Source organism: Diadema antillarum, unplaced genomic scaffold, assembly GCF_040938485.1.
Source record: "Diadema antillarum isolate AM-2024a unplaced genomic scaffold, OU_Dant_1.0 seq00001473_RagTag, whole genome shotgun sequence".
In the NCBI taxonomy this organism is placed as follows: Eukaryota; Metazoa; Echinodermata; class Echinoidea; order Diadematoida; family Diadematidae; genus Diadema; species Diadema antillarum.
Window position 1 is genome coordinate 289,088 of NW_027272212.1, and position 18,409 is coordinate 307,496.

General features: G+C 38.8%; 1 protein-coding gene across 1 annotated transcript in view; it reads left to right on the plus strand.

The window, feature by feature from the left end:
• The first annotated feature begins 10,955 nt into the window (after positions 1 to 10,955).
• Positions 10,956 to 18,409, plus strand: part of LOC139709827 (uncharacterized) — a 106,665-nt gene continuing 99,211 nt past the window's right edge. Inside the window, exon 1 of the mRNA XM_071621787.1 lies at positions 10,956 to 11,679. Coding sequence (XP_071477888.1) covers positions 11,610 to 11,679 — 70 coding nt within the window. The 5' untranslated portion in view covers positions 10,956 to 11,609. The remainder of the gene's footprint in view (positions 11,680 to 18,409) is intronic.

An 18,409-nucleotide genomic window follows, 5' to 3' on the forward strand; every position in this document is an offset into this window, starting at 1 on the left:
ACCCTTTATTTTATATCAACTTCCCCTGTGTAGCATTCATACATGCTTTCTTCTTTTGTTCTGCTTCCATGAGCACCTAATCATGCATTCTGATGTGAAGCTGCTATGTCAGAATCCTCTTTCATCGTGATTTATTATGAATTTTGAAGACATTCTTATTCCTCATCCCAATTGCTACAAATCCTCATACCATGTTTTGACAGGTCTTACCCCGACAACGTCAGGACAATGTCCGGACAAAATAATAACAAGAAATATCCACGCCTCGGACAATACAACTGCAGGAGAGAGCGAAAGTTACCATCTTAAATAGCCTTTGGCCAAGGCCCTTTCACAGCAGTGTGGTGGCGAACCATCATTCAGCAGGAGGGCCTTGTCAAAAGGCTACGTCTTAAAGGGACATTCCAGACGATTTTTATAATTTCACATCATGTAGTACATAAATCGACAACTCCATGTACAGATTTGTAGAATTTATTGTGGTTCTTGAGAAGAGAAACAATAGTTTGAAAAACCTTAAACAAATTACACTGAACAAGGATGATGACATAGGAGGCTCACATATATTTCAGAAATGTACCAGTGTAATTCCATTACAACATAACCGCTTGCTTGCAAGTTCACCTGTGTATAATCTATGCATGCCTTCTTCTTTTGTGCTGCTTCCTTGAGCCCCAACTCATGCATTCTTATGGTGACTCTGCCATGTCATCATCCTTGTTCATTGCAATTTGTTTAAATTTTGAAAATATTCTTATTCTTCATCCCAATTATCCCAAATTCTGAAACTCTGTCCTCAGTATAACTAATTTATAGTTGTTCAAATGTCGAAATCTGAGAATCATCCGGAGGTCTCCTTTAACGGACACTGACACTGAAAACTTGCGGTTATACAGACTTCCATAACAACCTACTACATGTGTGAAGGGTGTGGTTTATACAGTCCATCCACGTGATCGGGGCGCGTTGTATCATATACTGTCTGGACTATTGCGCATGCGTGTTGAAGGTTTCAGGGGAATGTTACCTTAAGAGCGCCTTGACAGGAGACTGTCAGGACGTTGTCGCGGTAATGTCAGGGTAACGTTCGGGGGTAGTTACCCTAGTTGGCTATAGAGTGGAATTTGGCAAAGGTTGCCCGACAACGTCTGAACGTCATCTTATTTTTTACGTGAAACGTCTCAACAGACGCGTTAAAAAAAGAAAAAAAGAAAAAAGATTGTCCGGACGTTGTTGCTGTAACACTGGTTCGAAAGGCTCTGTTAAAACACGGCTTAAAACTCTGTACTCAGTACATGTATAACCAATTTCTAGTTGTTCAGATGCAAAGGTCTAAAAATCATCTGGAGGTCTCCTTTAAAGCATGTACATGGTTTAATATAATCTTTATCTGGTGTAGACTGATTATACTCGAATAATGCACACCACATACCACTACTTGTATAATGCAAAAAAAAAAAAAACAAGCACGAAATTCTAAAAGTAAAACTTAACTGACTGTGAACGTCCTCTTTTAATGAAAAAAACAAAACAAAACAAAATAATGACAAAATTACGTAGACCAACAGCCCAAATCAGTGAAAAGTGTTAACACAACAGAAGCAAGCATTGGTAATTCACATTTTTCCTTGTCAATATCATTATACGTCTATATGTGTGATAATTATCGTGTTCGAAAACAATCTGGCCGGAGGTCATTGAAGTGGAAAACAAAATACACAACAATCACTATATTATAGCGCATTTAAACATGTGTAAGGTAAAGTGCTTTTCTGTTGTAGCGGTTCGAATATCATTCTCGTGGCGCTGAAATTGAATCTACGTAATTCTTCGTACCTCGTCAAACTCAGAAATAAATGCTTATATACCTACTCATCTTTTTATCTACCACATTAAATACGGGAGCAAAATTATAGCAGAAATCATACTTTCGCCATTAAATTGGCACCTCTGAATTTCACTGCATATCTTACATTGGAGAAAGATTTATGGATGAAACTTATTGAAATAATTAAATCTTATCAAAATAAGGAAGACATTTACATTACCAATTTGACAGAGAAATAGGGACTGCAAATTTTCAAGATCTGTTGCTATAGTTCAAGACTTAGTTATGTATCCAGCAGTTAAGAGGCTTTTCGAAATTCTGCCACGGAAATAAACACTTATATGAGCCACAAAGGTCTCTATGAAAGGAATTCATCACACTTTCAATCTGCAGCAACAAAAAAAATAATAATGATAAGAGATAGAGCATCACAGCAAAACAGTGTGGTTTCTGGGTCTTCATAGTTAAGCGCATATTTCTTTATTGGAATAAAGAATCACCCACTTGAATGCCAAAACAGCTGGCTTGCTATATAATCGCTGCGTCACGCACAAACACGTTTAAAGTCATTATCCCATTTTACAAGCTTTTTAATAGTGTCATAAACGAGAGTAAGAGTATTGTGCTGCATGCTTAAATGCTTTCGTCTATCCTGGTCTGTATGACCGCAACCTGATCCGAAAAGGAGAAAGGGGGAGAGGGGGATACAAAGAAAGAATATAATGACAGTAACCATGCGTATGATAATGGTCAGTAAATGCATTTCTTTTTCCATTCTTTTGTTGCTTCCTTATCGTTGGATTTGTTAAAGGTTTTGGTGCAGTGTCAAGAGGCTCCAACGAAGATGATTTTGTTCAACACTTCATACAAACGTCGGATAGCTGGTTTTCAGATAGGTCCTTTGACGTCTGGGTAGTACTGTATGAACAAGAGAAATATTAGGCTATAATATTTACAAATTGATGTTTCTTTATCTGCAGCACAGAGTATCGAGGCTTGATTTTTGTTCAATAATGAAAAATATTTGCAACAGAATAAATAAACGTGTTCTTTTGTAACACAATGTATGCTTTAAAATGGAAGAAACGTGAATGCATCGATATACAAAAGAAAAGACACACAAAGCAAAAACACAACATATCGGTCTCATGCAATATGCAATTGAAAAAAAGCTGGAGAACTGATGTTGTTTTGTGATACAATCGCGAGTCGATATGAAGCGTTATCATAGTTATACACTTCATAGCTCTTCCTGCATACACCTTGTATTGCAATGACGCAGTGCGTGGTTGAGAAATTCCTTTCATTTCACAACACGGATGAATTCCTTAAAGGAAACCAAAGAGCAACGTTGAGTAAGTGAAAGCAGCAACATTAGTAGAAACACATCACTGAATGTTTGAGGGAAATGGGGCAATCCATGCAAATGTTACGAATTTTTAAAGTTTTGGTGTTGTAATGACTGGATAAAGAGACTACTAGAGTTTATGACGTCATGTGTGGACAACAATAAGGAAAAAAAAGAAGAATTCTACAAAAATCTTTTTTTTTTCATGAAAATTATGCATTCTATCAACTTGTTAATATCAAGGGTAATATCATTCCTCCTGCTTTCTGAAAGATGTTAGTCAAGTGTTCTTTTATTAAGCTAGAAAAGTGAAAGCATGTTGAATTTTATTTTTATTTTCTTTATATTGTTGTGCACACATGATGTCATAACCTGGATTAATCTTCCTATCCAGTCATTACAACACAAAACTTTAAAAATCCATAACCTATATAGCATCAATTGTGTGATTTTCCTCAAACTTTCACTGATGTATAATCTAAGAATGTTGCTGCTTTCACTCAATCCACACTGCTCTTTGGGTATTGGATTCCTCTAACCCGCGGGGCATCGTCTCTTGCACTGCACGGATGATGATACCAGGGAGGTGACCTCCCTGATGATACCGATGAATGAGTGTTATGTGATACGACTTGGTCAGAACTTTGTGATCATAGAGACAGCCAACAAAAACACCCAACATGATCCTAACATTTTTTCAAAGATATTCTGCCAGTCTGTCTATCCTTCATTTGCATATAAGTTGTTGTTCTTGTTTTTGTCCAGCAAGATGATGATCAACCATATACAAGCATGATAACAATAAGAACCTTTTGGCTCTGAATTTCATCATAATGACATTGTACTTTAAGGTCCCGACAAGCCCATGCAGGGTCAATGCAAAGTTTCGCGCGTATATCAAATTGATTTATGATAGATCTGTTCCTCCTTTGATATATTACTTTTCATTGCCTGTATATGAATTTCAACGTACACAATACTATATAGCGGTGACCATGGGTAAGGTCATGCGGTCATTTTTGTAATCTTTCTATTGCACCAATAAACAGTTTATGAATGGAATGGAAAATTATTACCAGCAAACAAAGAGACATTCTTTGTTTAAGAATCTACGAGGGTGAACAACGAAACTTTCTCAATTCTCGCACTATGCACGATAGCTTATTTATTTTCGTTTTTATTGGTTTGATATTCAGGGCTGGCAACGACTCAACGAAACTGTGCCTCCAAGGATGCATCCAGAAGATAATGGCTTTTTTCCTCATTAGCCAAACTTTCGGATGGTCACGAGAGAGAATGATACCTTATGATATTATGCCTTAAGAAATCAACAATCAGTTTATCACTAAGTCAACACATCAGCAGTGCACAACATCATTACTCTCCCGTTATAACCTTATATATGGTGCCTTTGTATATAATCGTATGTACACATACATTTCCACAGTGCATGTTTTAACATATCGACATCATCGTACTTGTAAGGTGAATGTCGTTAAATGTAAAAGTGAACGAAACGATGGGCGATATCCGGTTTATATAGTTATTATATCCCGTACAGCATCACTTGCTATTTTGCCGAGCTTTTAGCCTTTGCCGGCCTTGATTACGGCAGCGGTACAATGAAATTGATTAACAAATCTGAATCTGTAAAAATGGTCATGATTAAATAGTCTAAATGATAAATGAATGTTGATAGATCATACATGAATGAATGTAAATGATTCTGGTTGTTGAGTGTAGGAGATGTATAGGTGTGTAAGCATCTCATACGCGCGGTCATGTATTAGTAATACGTCCGTAAAGTCGTAACATTTTTATCATACAGGTGTACATTTCGTTTACAGAGCAACGGAACAGATTCACCCCAATAGTATGGTAATGTGAAGAGCATCTTAATCTTTCACCTCTTATTACGTGCGATGTATTTATATTGATTGATTTACATTCATTTGTCATTCAGACGACTTAACTTGACTGTGGACAAAGCTATACCTCTTGACTAAGCCCTAATGGACCGAAACTCGTTAAAAATAATCTCGCACTTAGTTTCATTCGCCATTATCTCTTCACTCTTCCAAAAGTTCAGAGTAGAAAAGCACTGTTTATACATTTAGGCCTACTTATACTTAACTTGTTACAACGTTGTCAATGCAAGACCGTTTTCATCATGTCAGCTTTTTTTTTTCTCCATGCAACGTGATATAAAACTGTTCTTAATGAAAATAATATAGGCCTATATCGTGTCAAGAAAAAGACATATATCATCCTATTTTGAAGTTCGTTTTAAATAACAACATCAGATCATGCATTTCATGCACTCATACTTGATGGCAGTACATTTTTTAACAATCGAAACTGGATCACTCTGTACATAGACCAGTTCAGCGCTCAAACAAGATTACGTAACACTTTGAAGTGTTTCAGTTTTCGGTATAATGTCCGGAAGATATCAGAGTAACCCCAAACTTCCGGAATACCTGGCAGACTTTACGTATGAAGCAACAATGGCAGTGTCAAAACAAAGAAAAAAATCTCTTTGTTGTCAGTGCAACTACTCTGTAATAAGTTAAAACAAATGATAATCCTATAGATATGACACTGGTGTAATGTTTACCATTGCATGAATACTAGGCAAAGCTACGACTACCATTTGCGAGAATATACGATATCATGGGAGTTAAAATGGCAATCCTGACTAATAGCAACAGTTTGGTCTCTTTTTGATGCAAATGTTTGTTGTAGACCATACCGACGCGTTGGGAATGAGTCAGTGGGGGGGGGGGGGGGGGGGGGGGTGAAATAAAGATGGTGCCTAGTAGTCAATTATTAGTTATCAATTGACTTATGAAAACCACTATACCGTGACTACAGGCACGTTCCTTATTTTAGGCCTAAAGGTGGAAGAGTTCGTTCCAACTACCGGGCTGCTTTGTAGTAATTATGGTAAATGTTGTTGTTGTTGTTGCTGCTGCTGCTGCTGTTGTTGTTGCTATGGTTGCTCTTGTTGTTGTTGTTGTTGTTGTCTTCCACATGACTTAACCATCTGCTTGTCACATTAAAACCTTGTCCATATAGCTATATGTGTGGAATCTGTGCACCTTTGCCACTGAAAGACTTAAAGGGATCCGTTATAACTACGTCAATCACAACCACTGCTGACTGATTTCAATCTTTCTTTCCTTTTTTTCTGCCGATTGTGGAAATAGCCGGTATATTGTGTGACAGTACCGCATGTTATGGGTTGGTTAGCAAAAACTGATAATGGTCACAGGTACAAGGAAAAAGGTTGATATAAAATAACCGACACTGCTTTTTCTTAACCAAAGTGATGTTTTCGTAACACTTACTGTTTCCCATCGAAACAAACATTATTGTCTTGTGTTGTTATTGTTCCTATTCTGTCGTCAACTCCTATTTGACTCACCTGCGCTTCATTTGAAATAATCAAGAGAGTTAACCTTTTAATGAAACCTGAGTTTGTTTTGTTTTTAAGTTGGCTTTGTGTATCGATTGAAATGTCAGAGTATTCCTTTATGAAACTTGTTGTTTGTAGTATCTGTTGGCTATCCTTGGACGCAATGCAACCTCAATGATTGATTAATGATTGTTTGTTGCTTAGCATGTAAGTGTGTGTGTTGTTGTTGTTATTGGGGTTTTTTCGATTTTTTTGCAGGGTATCTATACCAGATGAACTGTATCATTATCATTCCATCATTTTGAGTATAGAGTCGACAGACTTTAAAAAAGGATTGTTTTTACACGCAGAATGTCTCGTCTTACCACTAGTTCTCTATAGCCCTTTTTACACTTGTGTTTCTTAACCCCGGACTTTCTCTGACCCAGGACTATCGTTAGTCCAGTACCATTTTTTATTAGTCCCGTACTATCTCTTGTCCGGGGCTAAGGAGAAAACTGACCTTTTTACACTCGTATTTCTTAGCCCCGGACTTTCCAAACCACATGAATATTCATTATTACGCTGTGTACTGTACACGTACACGCACGCACCGGCAGCACGTGATTACCTCGTTTCTGATTGGTCAGAGAGGGTCGGACTTTGTCTCCGTCGCTTAGCCCAGGATTATTTTTTCGTTCTGTTTACACTCACTTGCTTGGCACTGCAATTGCGGTGCTAACCCTGCTATTTTGCAGGGCCAGATAGTACCGGACTATCGGTGGGGCTAGCCCACTTTGGCAAAAACGAGTGTAAACAGAAAGTGGGCTAAGAATAGTCCCGTACCAACGGTGGGGCTAAGGCCGCCCCCCCCCCCCTTAGCCCCACCGTTGGTACGGGACTAAGCAAAAATGTACAAGTGTAAAGAGCCCTTCTGAGAATGTGACCCAATTTAACCTTGGTGCTGCAGCAATTCCTACGGGTTGTAGACATTCAGACGGAAGTAAGAGCTCTTGAAATCAACATTTTATTGCCACTGTCATTCCTTCTTGTCTCTACTTAAGTTCCGTCTTAAAGGACAAGTTCACCTTCATAGACATGTGGGTTGAGTGAATGCAGCAATATTAATAGTAGAACACAACAGTGAGAGTTTGAGCAAAATCGGACAATCCGTTAGAAAGTTATGAATATTTGAAGTTTCTGCTCAGTCACGGCTGGATGAAAAGACTACTATAGCTTGTGATGTCACATGAGTACAACGATATAAAGAAAGAATAAAGAAAATTCAGCATATTTCCATTTTTCTCCCATAACAAAAGAACACTCAACTTCTCTCTTTCAGAAGGCAGGGGGAATAATATTACCCTTAACATACGTCAGTTGCAAGTCGAAGAACTGTGCACTTTATTCGAAAAGTAAAGTTTTGTGAAATTCTCTTTTTATTTTCCTTATATAGTTGTTCGCATGTGACATCATATACTGTAGTAGTCTTCTCTTCCAGCAGTGACTGCGCAGATACTTAGAATATTCGTAACTTTTGAACGGATTGTCCAATTTTCCTCAAACTTTCACTGATGTGTTCTACTAATATTGCTGCATTCTCTCAATCCTTATGTATATGAAGGTGGACTTGTCCTTTAATTTCAGAGTGCGAAGTCTGAAGCCTTAAATAGACGAGCGCAAAATGGATTAATTTTGGCGGCAAATTCAATCTTTTGCAGACACCCCAATTACTATATACATTATAGGCTACGCTTGTAAGATAAGTTTCTTTCCGTTCCGTCATTGGTTTGTTCAATTGATATCATCAGTTTTCCATGGGCATGGCCAAAACTGCGCAGCCACCCGTCAGTCGAGGATTTTATGCAATCTCTAAGACAGCCTTAATTGCAATCAATTTGTGATGCTTAGAATAAATTGAAATAGATAAGATATATTCTGGAAAAAAAATCTCGTTAATTTGGTATTAAAAACTGAGCTAAAACGGAGTAAAGCCATGATAATGCAGTCTTGTTTATCGCATTCGTCATATTGTGATAGGGTTGCTCTGTCAGAAGATTATGCAGCTGTTTTCCTATACAGCGTCTTTGGTATGCCGAGTGTGGGTAATTATGATAATGGCCGATCAAAACGATGTACATTATTTGTTTTATAGAATAATGAAACACATCCTTGTCGTGTAATAAATCACCCTCATCTCAGAGTCAACTCGCGAGTAAATAAAATGATGAAATCTCGCCTGGTGACCATTACCACGTGAAAGTGCTAATGACCGGTCATTACTTTACTTATGACCGTTCAAAAGGAAAATACGATAAACAATATGGGTCCTCAACACCACGACTTATTGTGATCAATAGAGATATGATTAATGTATAAAGTTTATGCTGTTTTCACCAACATAATGAATTGCTGCACACAAATTTTCGAGCGATTTTCGTGCAGAAATAAAACTGTTAGTGAATACAGCATGAACTTTGTCCCAGTTTTGTTTTTGATAATCACGCCAACACGTGGACAACCTACTCAATATACATACATGAATATATACTATACATTATAAACATTTGTAGAGCGTGCCATTCAACAAGGGTGCGCGCATAACAAACAAAGCCAGGTAACCGCTGATTTCCGAAACAAGAGTAGAATCCAACTGGTACATCATTATTATCACACGGATCGAGATCATCAAGACATCGAAACCGATCAGACCACAAACTGGCGTGAGGAGACTGGAATAATATGATATGGCCAGATACACGAGCAACGAAATTAATGTATGCGGACGTAACATACCAACGACAATAGTCCATAAATGCATATTCTCTTGCAGTCACACAAACAAACACAATCCGTACATATATTTAATACATAGATGCGTATCAGTATATATACATCGTATGCAGTTACACACAACATATATATATATATATATAGATATATATATATATATATATATATATATATATATATATATATATATATCAGAGATGATGGTACTTCTTCGATGGAACGCATACTGTTACCGGGCATGTCCTATTTTTTGTTGTTGTAATATACTGTATGTATATTTGATATGTGATGTGATGTGATGTGATGTGATGTAATGACAAGATCTACAATGTGGCAGATAGGGCCTATAGTATCCGAGGGCAGTAGGCCCTATCTGCCGCATTGTAGATCTTGTCATTACATCACATCACATCACATCACATCAAATATCATGGTGGAAAGATTTTTAAAGGTCCTGTTTACCTTTGGGAACAGTGATTTTAAAAAATTGCAATGTATGACATTTAATCCATATGTGTAGGTCTATTGTACCACAAAACATCCCACCATATACAATTTTCGCGATAAAGCCTAAAATATAAGGAGATAATAATCTAAATCTTTCTCAATAAACGGTAACAGTAGACGTTTAGTCTGGAAGCATTTTTATTATAACTATTGTTCACTTTTTGTATATTTAACAATATTTAACATTGATTTTACCGATTCAAATTTTTACAGTGCTTGTTTCTATCCCTAACTCACATTTTAGACCTATTTTAAAGCACTAATGATGGGTTTTTTGTTTCATCTGCAAATGGTGAATTATGCTTTTAAACATTATTATCATGACGACATTAACAAGAACGGGGGAATTATTACGTAACTCTCAAATAGAGCAGGTCCCCTGGGCCTCTCTGTGCATTCGACTATCAATATTATATCAACGCAAGGTAAATGTATTGGGTGTCTCCATTCTTTTTTCAGGCACAACATATCCTTGATAGAATCTGGCGTTACTGCCAGAAAGCTTCAGAAGAGTTCTTACCCTAATATCTTAAATAGCATTCTGCAGAAACGAACGAACATACATACAAACACCCAAATAGATAAGTAACGACGTGCACCTTTCTTCCAGCCAAGATTCATAATACATACATGCGGAGAACTTTTTTTTACAAGCCAATCGACTAATAACGTTTCAATACACAGATTTTTACTGGTTGTGAAAAGCAAGTGTATATATGGGGCGTATCGGGACAGTTATCCCCCGTGGACAATTCCCTTCCACCCCCAGCTATAATACCGGTTAGTGATAAGGTTAGAGTAGATAATAAGGTTAGGGTTAGGTTTAGGGTTAGGGTTAGAATCGGATTAGGGATAGGATTATGTTCAGGATGATGGTTAAGGTCAGGGGAAGGGTCTGGGGTAATTGTCAAGGGGTTAATGGTCCAAGACCCATATAGAGAAACTGTACGTCAGTCACCGTTCTGTTAGTGGATTGCTACGTACGCCCTAAACCGACACAATAGAATGGGTTAGGACACGTCTGAAGGGAGAATAGTACAACAACGTGCGACTGGAGTTTGATGAGCCCTCAGCCGGAAGCACCGAGCGTTCGTGAAAACAAGGCCGCAGAGCAAACCTTTCCGCTGGCTTTCTACCGCATCCTACGCAGTTCTGCAATCACCACTACGCTTTATATGTCATACCGATGTTGATCAATTCTTTTCGGAAGTAGCTATCTTCCTTCTTTGTACCTCCCCCTTCTATATCTCTCTCTCCCTGGAAGAGTTTGTGGTCGATCAGTCTCGAGCTGGCACGGGACTACAATGCTAATTTCTGACAGAATCCTTCCGTACCATCCCGAGAACATACCAAGCAACATTGCTCAGGTTTATCAAGGTTAATTGCATTCTCATTGAATGATCACAGCCACAACCCTCCGTTGAACGCTTTCACGTCGTATATTCACTCGATCGGTATCCAGAGTTACGTGATTCCAAAGCGCTCATCGGGGCATCCGATTACATCGGAGGGGCTGGCAGTGTTTGATCGACGTCATCGTTCATTATTTTAACACCATCTGTTTTGCAACAACCACCCTGGATAATTGGAGCGTTTATCACATACCTCACTTTCACTTACTGTTGTCAGGATTTAAGAAGAGAAAAGACTCAAACGAAGCCCTTTAGCAGTTCTTTTCGCGGTGATGCAGGCGAAGGTACTTGGAACAAAGCCCTAAGGGATCAACAACATCGATCATGGCGTTTTGCAGGCGTGTTTTAAACATTGTTTTGGTGGTTACCACTTTCTTCGCGCACACCAGCATTGGTAAGTCGGGATTCCTTACCTCGTCTACCCGTCTCGAGACAGATATTATGTATGCCTGATTATACACACCACAACGTCGTAGAACAAGGTCCGATCTCCTCTTGTTGCCACGGGCGTCTTATTTGGTGGCTGGTCTAGAGTGTATATCCGAAAATGCTTTACTGTATTATTAATACACGAGTACCAGCAAACGTCGGACAAGCGTAGCTTGACATCATTTATGTGGGTGACGAATGCTTTCAACGTGTGTTCAAATGCATGTTGAGTTGAATATAAACCATATCGATTAGGGAACCTACACTGTAAAAACATCGGTGTTAGATTTAACACCACGGGTGTTAAATCTAACACCGATCAAACTTCAATAAAGGACCACACCCACAGGTGTTGAAAATGCACTGTGATGGTGTTGAAAAGTGTTCACCTGACACTTCGTGGTGTTAATTTGACACTGTACCTGGTGTTATTTTGACACTGTACTGGTGTTAATTCAAAAATGACACCACATGGTGTTGATTTGATATTTGTTGGTGTTAATATTAATGGTTTAACACCCGTCCAGCTTCAATAAGAGACCACACCAGCTGGTGTTACTGTGGTGTAAATTTATTTTCACATTTTTTCAAAAATCTAGTATTTTAATGTAAAATTCTTGATCGTCTTGTTTAAATGAAAAATCAACAAGAAGTGCAGTTACTAAGAAACTCTTCAAAAAACAGTTTAAAATTTGGAAATGACACCCAGAGGTGTTAATTTAACACCATAAATGATCACCGAAAATTTAACACCAGCTCGGTGTTCACTATTTAACACCGGACTTTTTGCAGTGTACCTGACCATATCACAGTTACATCATAACAGACATACCATGTATTAATAACCCCCCCCCCCCCCCAAAAAGGAAATGGTTGGTTTAAGGTATAATGTTTCAAGGCATAAGGCATATTTTCTTATATGCCACTAGAAACTAGAAACCTAAAACAGCACTCAGAATACGGGAAGTGAAGAACACAAAGAAAATCACTTTCTAACGTGAAAAAAAAAAGATGTTCATGCCGATAACCCACAAGGAAATATCTGCGAAGAGTCGATATTTTGAATCATTTAGCATTGTGAAAGGAAACGCCGCCTTATGTTTATCATTATTCAACTCTCTGTTTTTTTTTTAATATGTACATGAATATACTAAGTGTTATTTCCACTAGATTACATTGATATTGTTCAATCTGAGCCATTAAGTAAGAACCCAACCCTTACCACAAATTCCCACTATCATTGCGGTGGTCATTAACTTATACAATCAAAATAGAAGAAAGTGAGAATTAACTATACTTCATTATGACATTGCTTCATTTCGTTTACATAGTCTCTCAATACTCAATATCATCTACTCCCTTGAGGACTCAAACCGCTCAGTGTATAGGGATACAAATAGTCAAAGTATGTGTGTGTGTCTATTGTTGTACGATATTGTGTAACTTGTATATTTTTGTCAAAGAAACCGAAAGTTTTTGCTTTTCTATATTTTGGTGTAAGTTCAAAGAGCAATCGTTAGAGAGTACTCGTAACAAAGCGACCCGGCTCTACAGATAGAAGTCTGTAGAAACAGCAGCAGCAACCACAACAACAACCAAACATCCCACCTGATATAGAATGCTATATCTCTAAATCATCTACGAACACAGATCATACCAGCACATGTTTGTTACAGTTTCACCTGTTGAAGACACTCGAGAAACAACTCTTCATTAAACCACCACTCATTGTTTTATAGCTAACGCTATCACACCTCCAACCTGTTATTTGCAATAGCTCTTATACGCCCACTTTTAGCAGTACAGTACCACCTCCGCTGCACTAATTGTCACTGTTATTTCTGCTATAGTTTCACTAGTACGACAACTATAATATAGAGTTGTTAAATTTCATGCTACTTCTAATTGTGCTAGTTCTGTTTCTACCATTACTTTTACTTTTCCTATTTCTCCAATCTGCACTTCACTGGTATGCTCCTTTTTCATTCTACTGTATTCTGCTACACTACGGATCGACATCTATAATCCGGGCCCTATAAGATGACAACGTTTACTACTATATATACTTGTACAATGATATTGAACAAAACAGATCTCCCTTTGCCAATATCATAGTGCTGTGATAGTCAGTGGAATGTGTGTCCGTCTCTACAATGTATAGAAGGTAGTGATCACAACAAAGTGTATTTCTAACGGAGCCCTATTGTAATGATACACCGATGCCACCATATCATGACCCTGTTTGTGATACCGATTCCATCGTTACATACTCGAGTCAAATTACCATTGTACCGGTTGTAGAGTAGGACTACAGATTGTACTAGTGCCATGTAATGTACATGGTATATAGCTCGTCGCGTGGCGGAAAGGTTTATGAGGGTATACATATATGGCACAGAATATTCATTCTATGTTTCATAGACGGGCAAAGCCACGCAGTACACTGTAAAAAATGCGACATGCGACATGTTTATGAACTAAACACAGTGTTGAAAATCTAAACACTTTGTTTAACATCTAAACACCCGGTGTGTATAGCACGTGTAAAGTATTGAGAGTTAAAGTGTTTAGCTTGGAGTGTTTAGTTGGAGTGTTTATTCTGGCTATGTCCATACATATGAAGGAGTGTTGGAAATGGTGTGTAAATTGCAATTTCTAGTTTCCTTTTATCACGAGAAAGTGGAAACTGTGACGACATCAAGATACACTATGAAATAATTCATGTTTTAGGCCTTTCATGGAAATGCCTAATCAATAAGGAAATAGGATAACCTAAAATTATGTAATACAACTGTAATAAATTTATATTTTGGTTTCGCATGTACAGTTCTATATTTTAACTGCTAGAAAAAAATGGGAGTTGCCTTTGTTAATAATTTCGTTCATGGTTTAGGGCATTACCGAAATGTTTGTTGGTTAGGCCTAAACACTTCTACTGTCAGGGTAAACAGACGCGTTTACATTTAGAACGCCTCGTAAACACGTTCTAAACACCGCACATGTTTATTAAACATAAACACTGTGCTACTCGTACTCTACAAGTCAGCAGCGCATGGAATTGTGACATGACGGCCGCGGCCACAACGCACGCAGTGGTGCCCTGTGCGTGCGCTTCTAGCGCACACTCGTGCTATGCATAATATGACCATAATCAATGCACAATTGGCGGGAAAGGAGATGTGCGCGTACGTCCTGTGCGGATGGATCTGTCTGATTGCCTGGCTGGCGCTGCCCTAGCAGCGTGGATGTGCGTAGGCCTACAGTACGTGCGCATTCGTTCGAGGCTTGTTATCGCCCACTACACTGTCCTTACGACTCGATCGACTGCACTGACTGTATTGTCGTACTAGCTGTATAATGTATACAGCTAAAGGAGCGGATCTAGCTAAGATGGCGTCGAAGCGATAAAGTTCTAGCCTGGCCGGCCTGCATGAAAGCGGTAAGTCTGCTAAGTCTGCTAAGTCGGTGAATAACAAGATTTATTGCAAAATTGCCCTCGTTTAATGTAACAAGTTAAAACTGTAGTAGGCGTAGAAATAGGCTACGCCCTGAAAGATTTTGCTCGTTTGTTTTAGTTTTCTATTTCTAAATCTAACGTTAGAACGGGGAACGCTCTCCTCTAACTGTAACGTGTTAGTGTTGTTAACGTTACAATATTCCTACACTCTACAGATTACCGGTACCGTAGTTATGGGTAAACTCGGCCTAGCGGGTAAACTCACTGTATCTTTAATTTTACGAAGTTATGAAGTATCTTTCATGTGAATGACGATGGGTTAGTGACTATATTTTGAGTGAAATTCAGTTTTATTCCCTGTAAATTCTTCATAACTCAACAGGTGGTGAAAATTGAATGTAAAGCCCATTAGGATGTCTTGGAAAGGGATGCCGATGGCACCAAAGTGGGTGACGATGATGTCCTGACGACTGTTTAAATTCTGCAAGACATTACCTCTGCTGGCAGAGAACGAGGAATGGTGCAGTCAGCAGAGTAAATCAACTGGGGATAGTACATCACTGTATACTACCCATGTGGAAAGTGGAAATCAAGTAAGTACATGTACTCAAAATTGCAGAGCCAAATCAATGAATATTATGTAAAAGGGCATGTAAATGAGTTTCTATAAAATGCAGATTTTAGATGCTTTAAGTTCTTCTGTTTATTTGTTTGTTTGTTTGTTTGTTTTTTTTTTGTTTTTTTTTTGGGGGGGGGGGGTTTACCTACTCCCGAATCCCGAATCCAATCCATTAGCTAAAATAAATATGAAAAATTGATTTATTGCAAATATTGTTGAAAGTGTAAATTACAGATGTGAAAATCTTCACCCAAGAGACAAAGGATATAGAGTCTAGTAATGGTCGTAACTCTGCTTGATAATGATGATGAATAAGAAAGAAGCTACAACAACAACAACAAAAAAGACTTGAATTATTTTCAGAAAATTCATCGAAGTAAGGAAAAACTGACGCAAGACACTAAGTGCTAATGTGATGAAGGGATTCTGTCATTCCTTTTAATTTGAACTTACTTATGGATTCAGTCAACTTCTTTGCTATCCATTCATTTTCAGAATCTATGGGAGCAGTTAAGTCCATTGTATTGGAAAGCCAACTGATTTGTTTTCCTTGTGTAATCATTTCTTTTTACCAGCACCAGTACGTCATGGAAGAATTGATCAGGGATCACACCAAACCTGTCTGGATTAGACTGAAAGATGCTTGCGCTTACTTCTATACAACCCGTCTAAAAGTGCAAACATCTGAGGATTACAAGGACATCACAAGATATTCAAATTTATGAAGTTCTTCCGTCGTGATGTTTTCATTGCAACTGATTGACAAATTGCCCTACATCGACGTAAATAAGCACTGAATTGATCAGTGTTTTAGTAGTAGCCATGATAAAAAATCATGGGCGTACATACTCGAGCAGGATTCGAACCCACGACCTCCTGATCACCGGACAGGCGTCATCTCCACTAGACCACCGAGCTTTCGCCCGACAGCAAGTGTTGGTTCTAATCCTTATAGCATGCAGCGGGTACTGCTTTTGTTATTCAAATTTATGAAGTTCTTCCGTCGTGATGTTTTCATTGCAACTGATTGACAAATTGCCCTACATCGACGTAAATAAGCACTGAATTGATCAGTGTTTTAGTAGTAGCCATGATAAAAAATCATGGGCGTACATACTCGAGCAGGATTCGAACCCACGACCTCCTGATCACCGGACAGGCGTCATCTCCACTAGACCACCGAGCTTTCGCCCGACAGCAAGTGTTGGTTCTAATCCTTATAGCATGCAGCGGGTACTGCTTTTGTTATTCAAATTTATGAAGTTCTTCCGTCGTGATGTTTTCATTGCAACTGATTGACAAATTGCCCTACATCGACGTAAATAAGCACTGAATTGATCAGTGTTTTAGTAGTAGCCATGATAAAAAATCATGGGCGTACATACTCGAGCAGGATTCGAACCCACGACCTCCTGATCACCGGACAGGCGTCATCTCCACTAGACCACCGAGCTTTCGCCCGACAGCAAGTGTTGGTTCTAATCCTTATAGCATGCAGCGGGTACTGCTTTTGTTATTCAAATTTATGAAGTTCTTCCGTCGTGATGTTTTCATTGCAACTGATTGACAAATTGCCCTACATCGACGTAAATAAGCACTGAATTGATCAGTGTTTTAGTAGTAGCCATGATAAAAAAATCATGGGCGTACATACTCGAGCAGGATTCGAACCCACGACCTCCTGATCACCGGACAGGCGTCATCTCCACTAGACCACCGAGCTTTCGCCCGACAGCAAGTGTTGGTTCTAATCCTTATAGCATGCAGCGGGTACTGCTTTTGTTATTCAAATTTATGAAGTTCTTCCGTCGTGATGTTTTCATTGCAACTGATTGACAAATTGCCCTACATCGACGTAAATAAGCACTGAATTGATCAGTGTTTTAGTAGTAGCCATGATAAAAAATCATGGGCGTACATACTCGAGCAGGATTCGAACCCACGACCTCCTGATCACCGGACAGGCGTCATCTCCACTAGACCACGGAGCTTTCGCCGGACAGGCGTCATGTTCTGTGATCAGGAGGTCGTGGGTTCGAATCCTGCTCGAGTATGTACGCCCATGATTTTTTATCATGGCTACTACTAAAACACTGATCAATTCAGTGCTTATTTACGTCGATGTAGGGCAATTTGTCAATCAGTTGCAATGAAAACATCACGACGGAAGAACTTCATAAATTTGAATAACAAAAGCAGTACCCGCTGCATGCTATAAGGATTAGAACCAACACTTGCTGTCGGGCGAAAGCTCGGTGGTCTAGTGGAGATGACGCCTGTCCGGTGATCAGGAGGTCGTGGGTTCGAATCCTGCTCGAGTATGTACGCCCATGATTTTTTATCATGGCTACTACTAAAACACTGATCAATTCAGTGCTTATTTACGTCGATGTAGGGCAATTTGTCAATCAGTTGCAATGAAAACATCACGACGGAAGAACTTCATAAATTTGAATAACAAAAGCAGTACCCGCTGCATGCTATAAGGATTAGAACCAACACTTGCTGTCGGGCGAAAGCTCGGTGGTCTAGTGGAGATGACGCCTGTCCGGTGATCAGGAGGTCGTGGGTTCGAATCCTGCTCGAGTATGTACGCCCATGATTTTTTATCATGGCTAC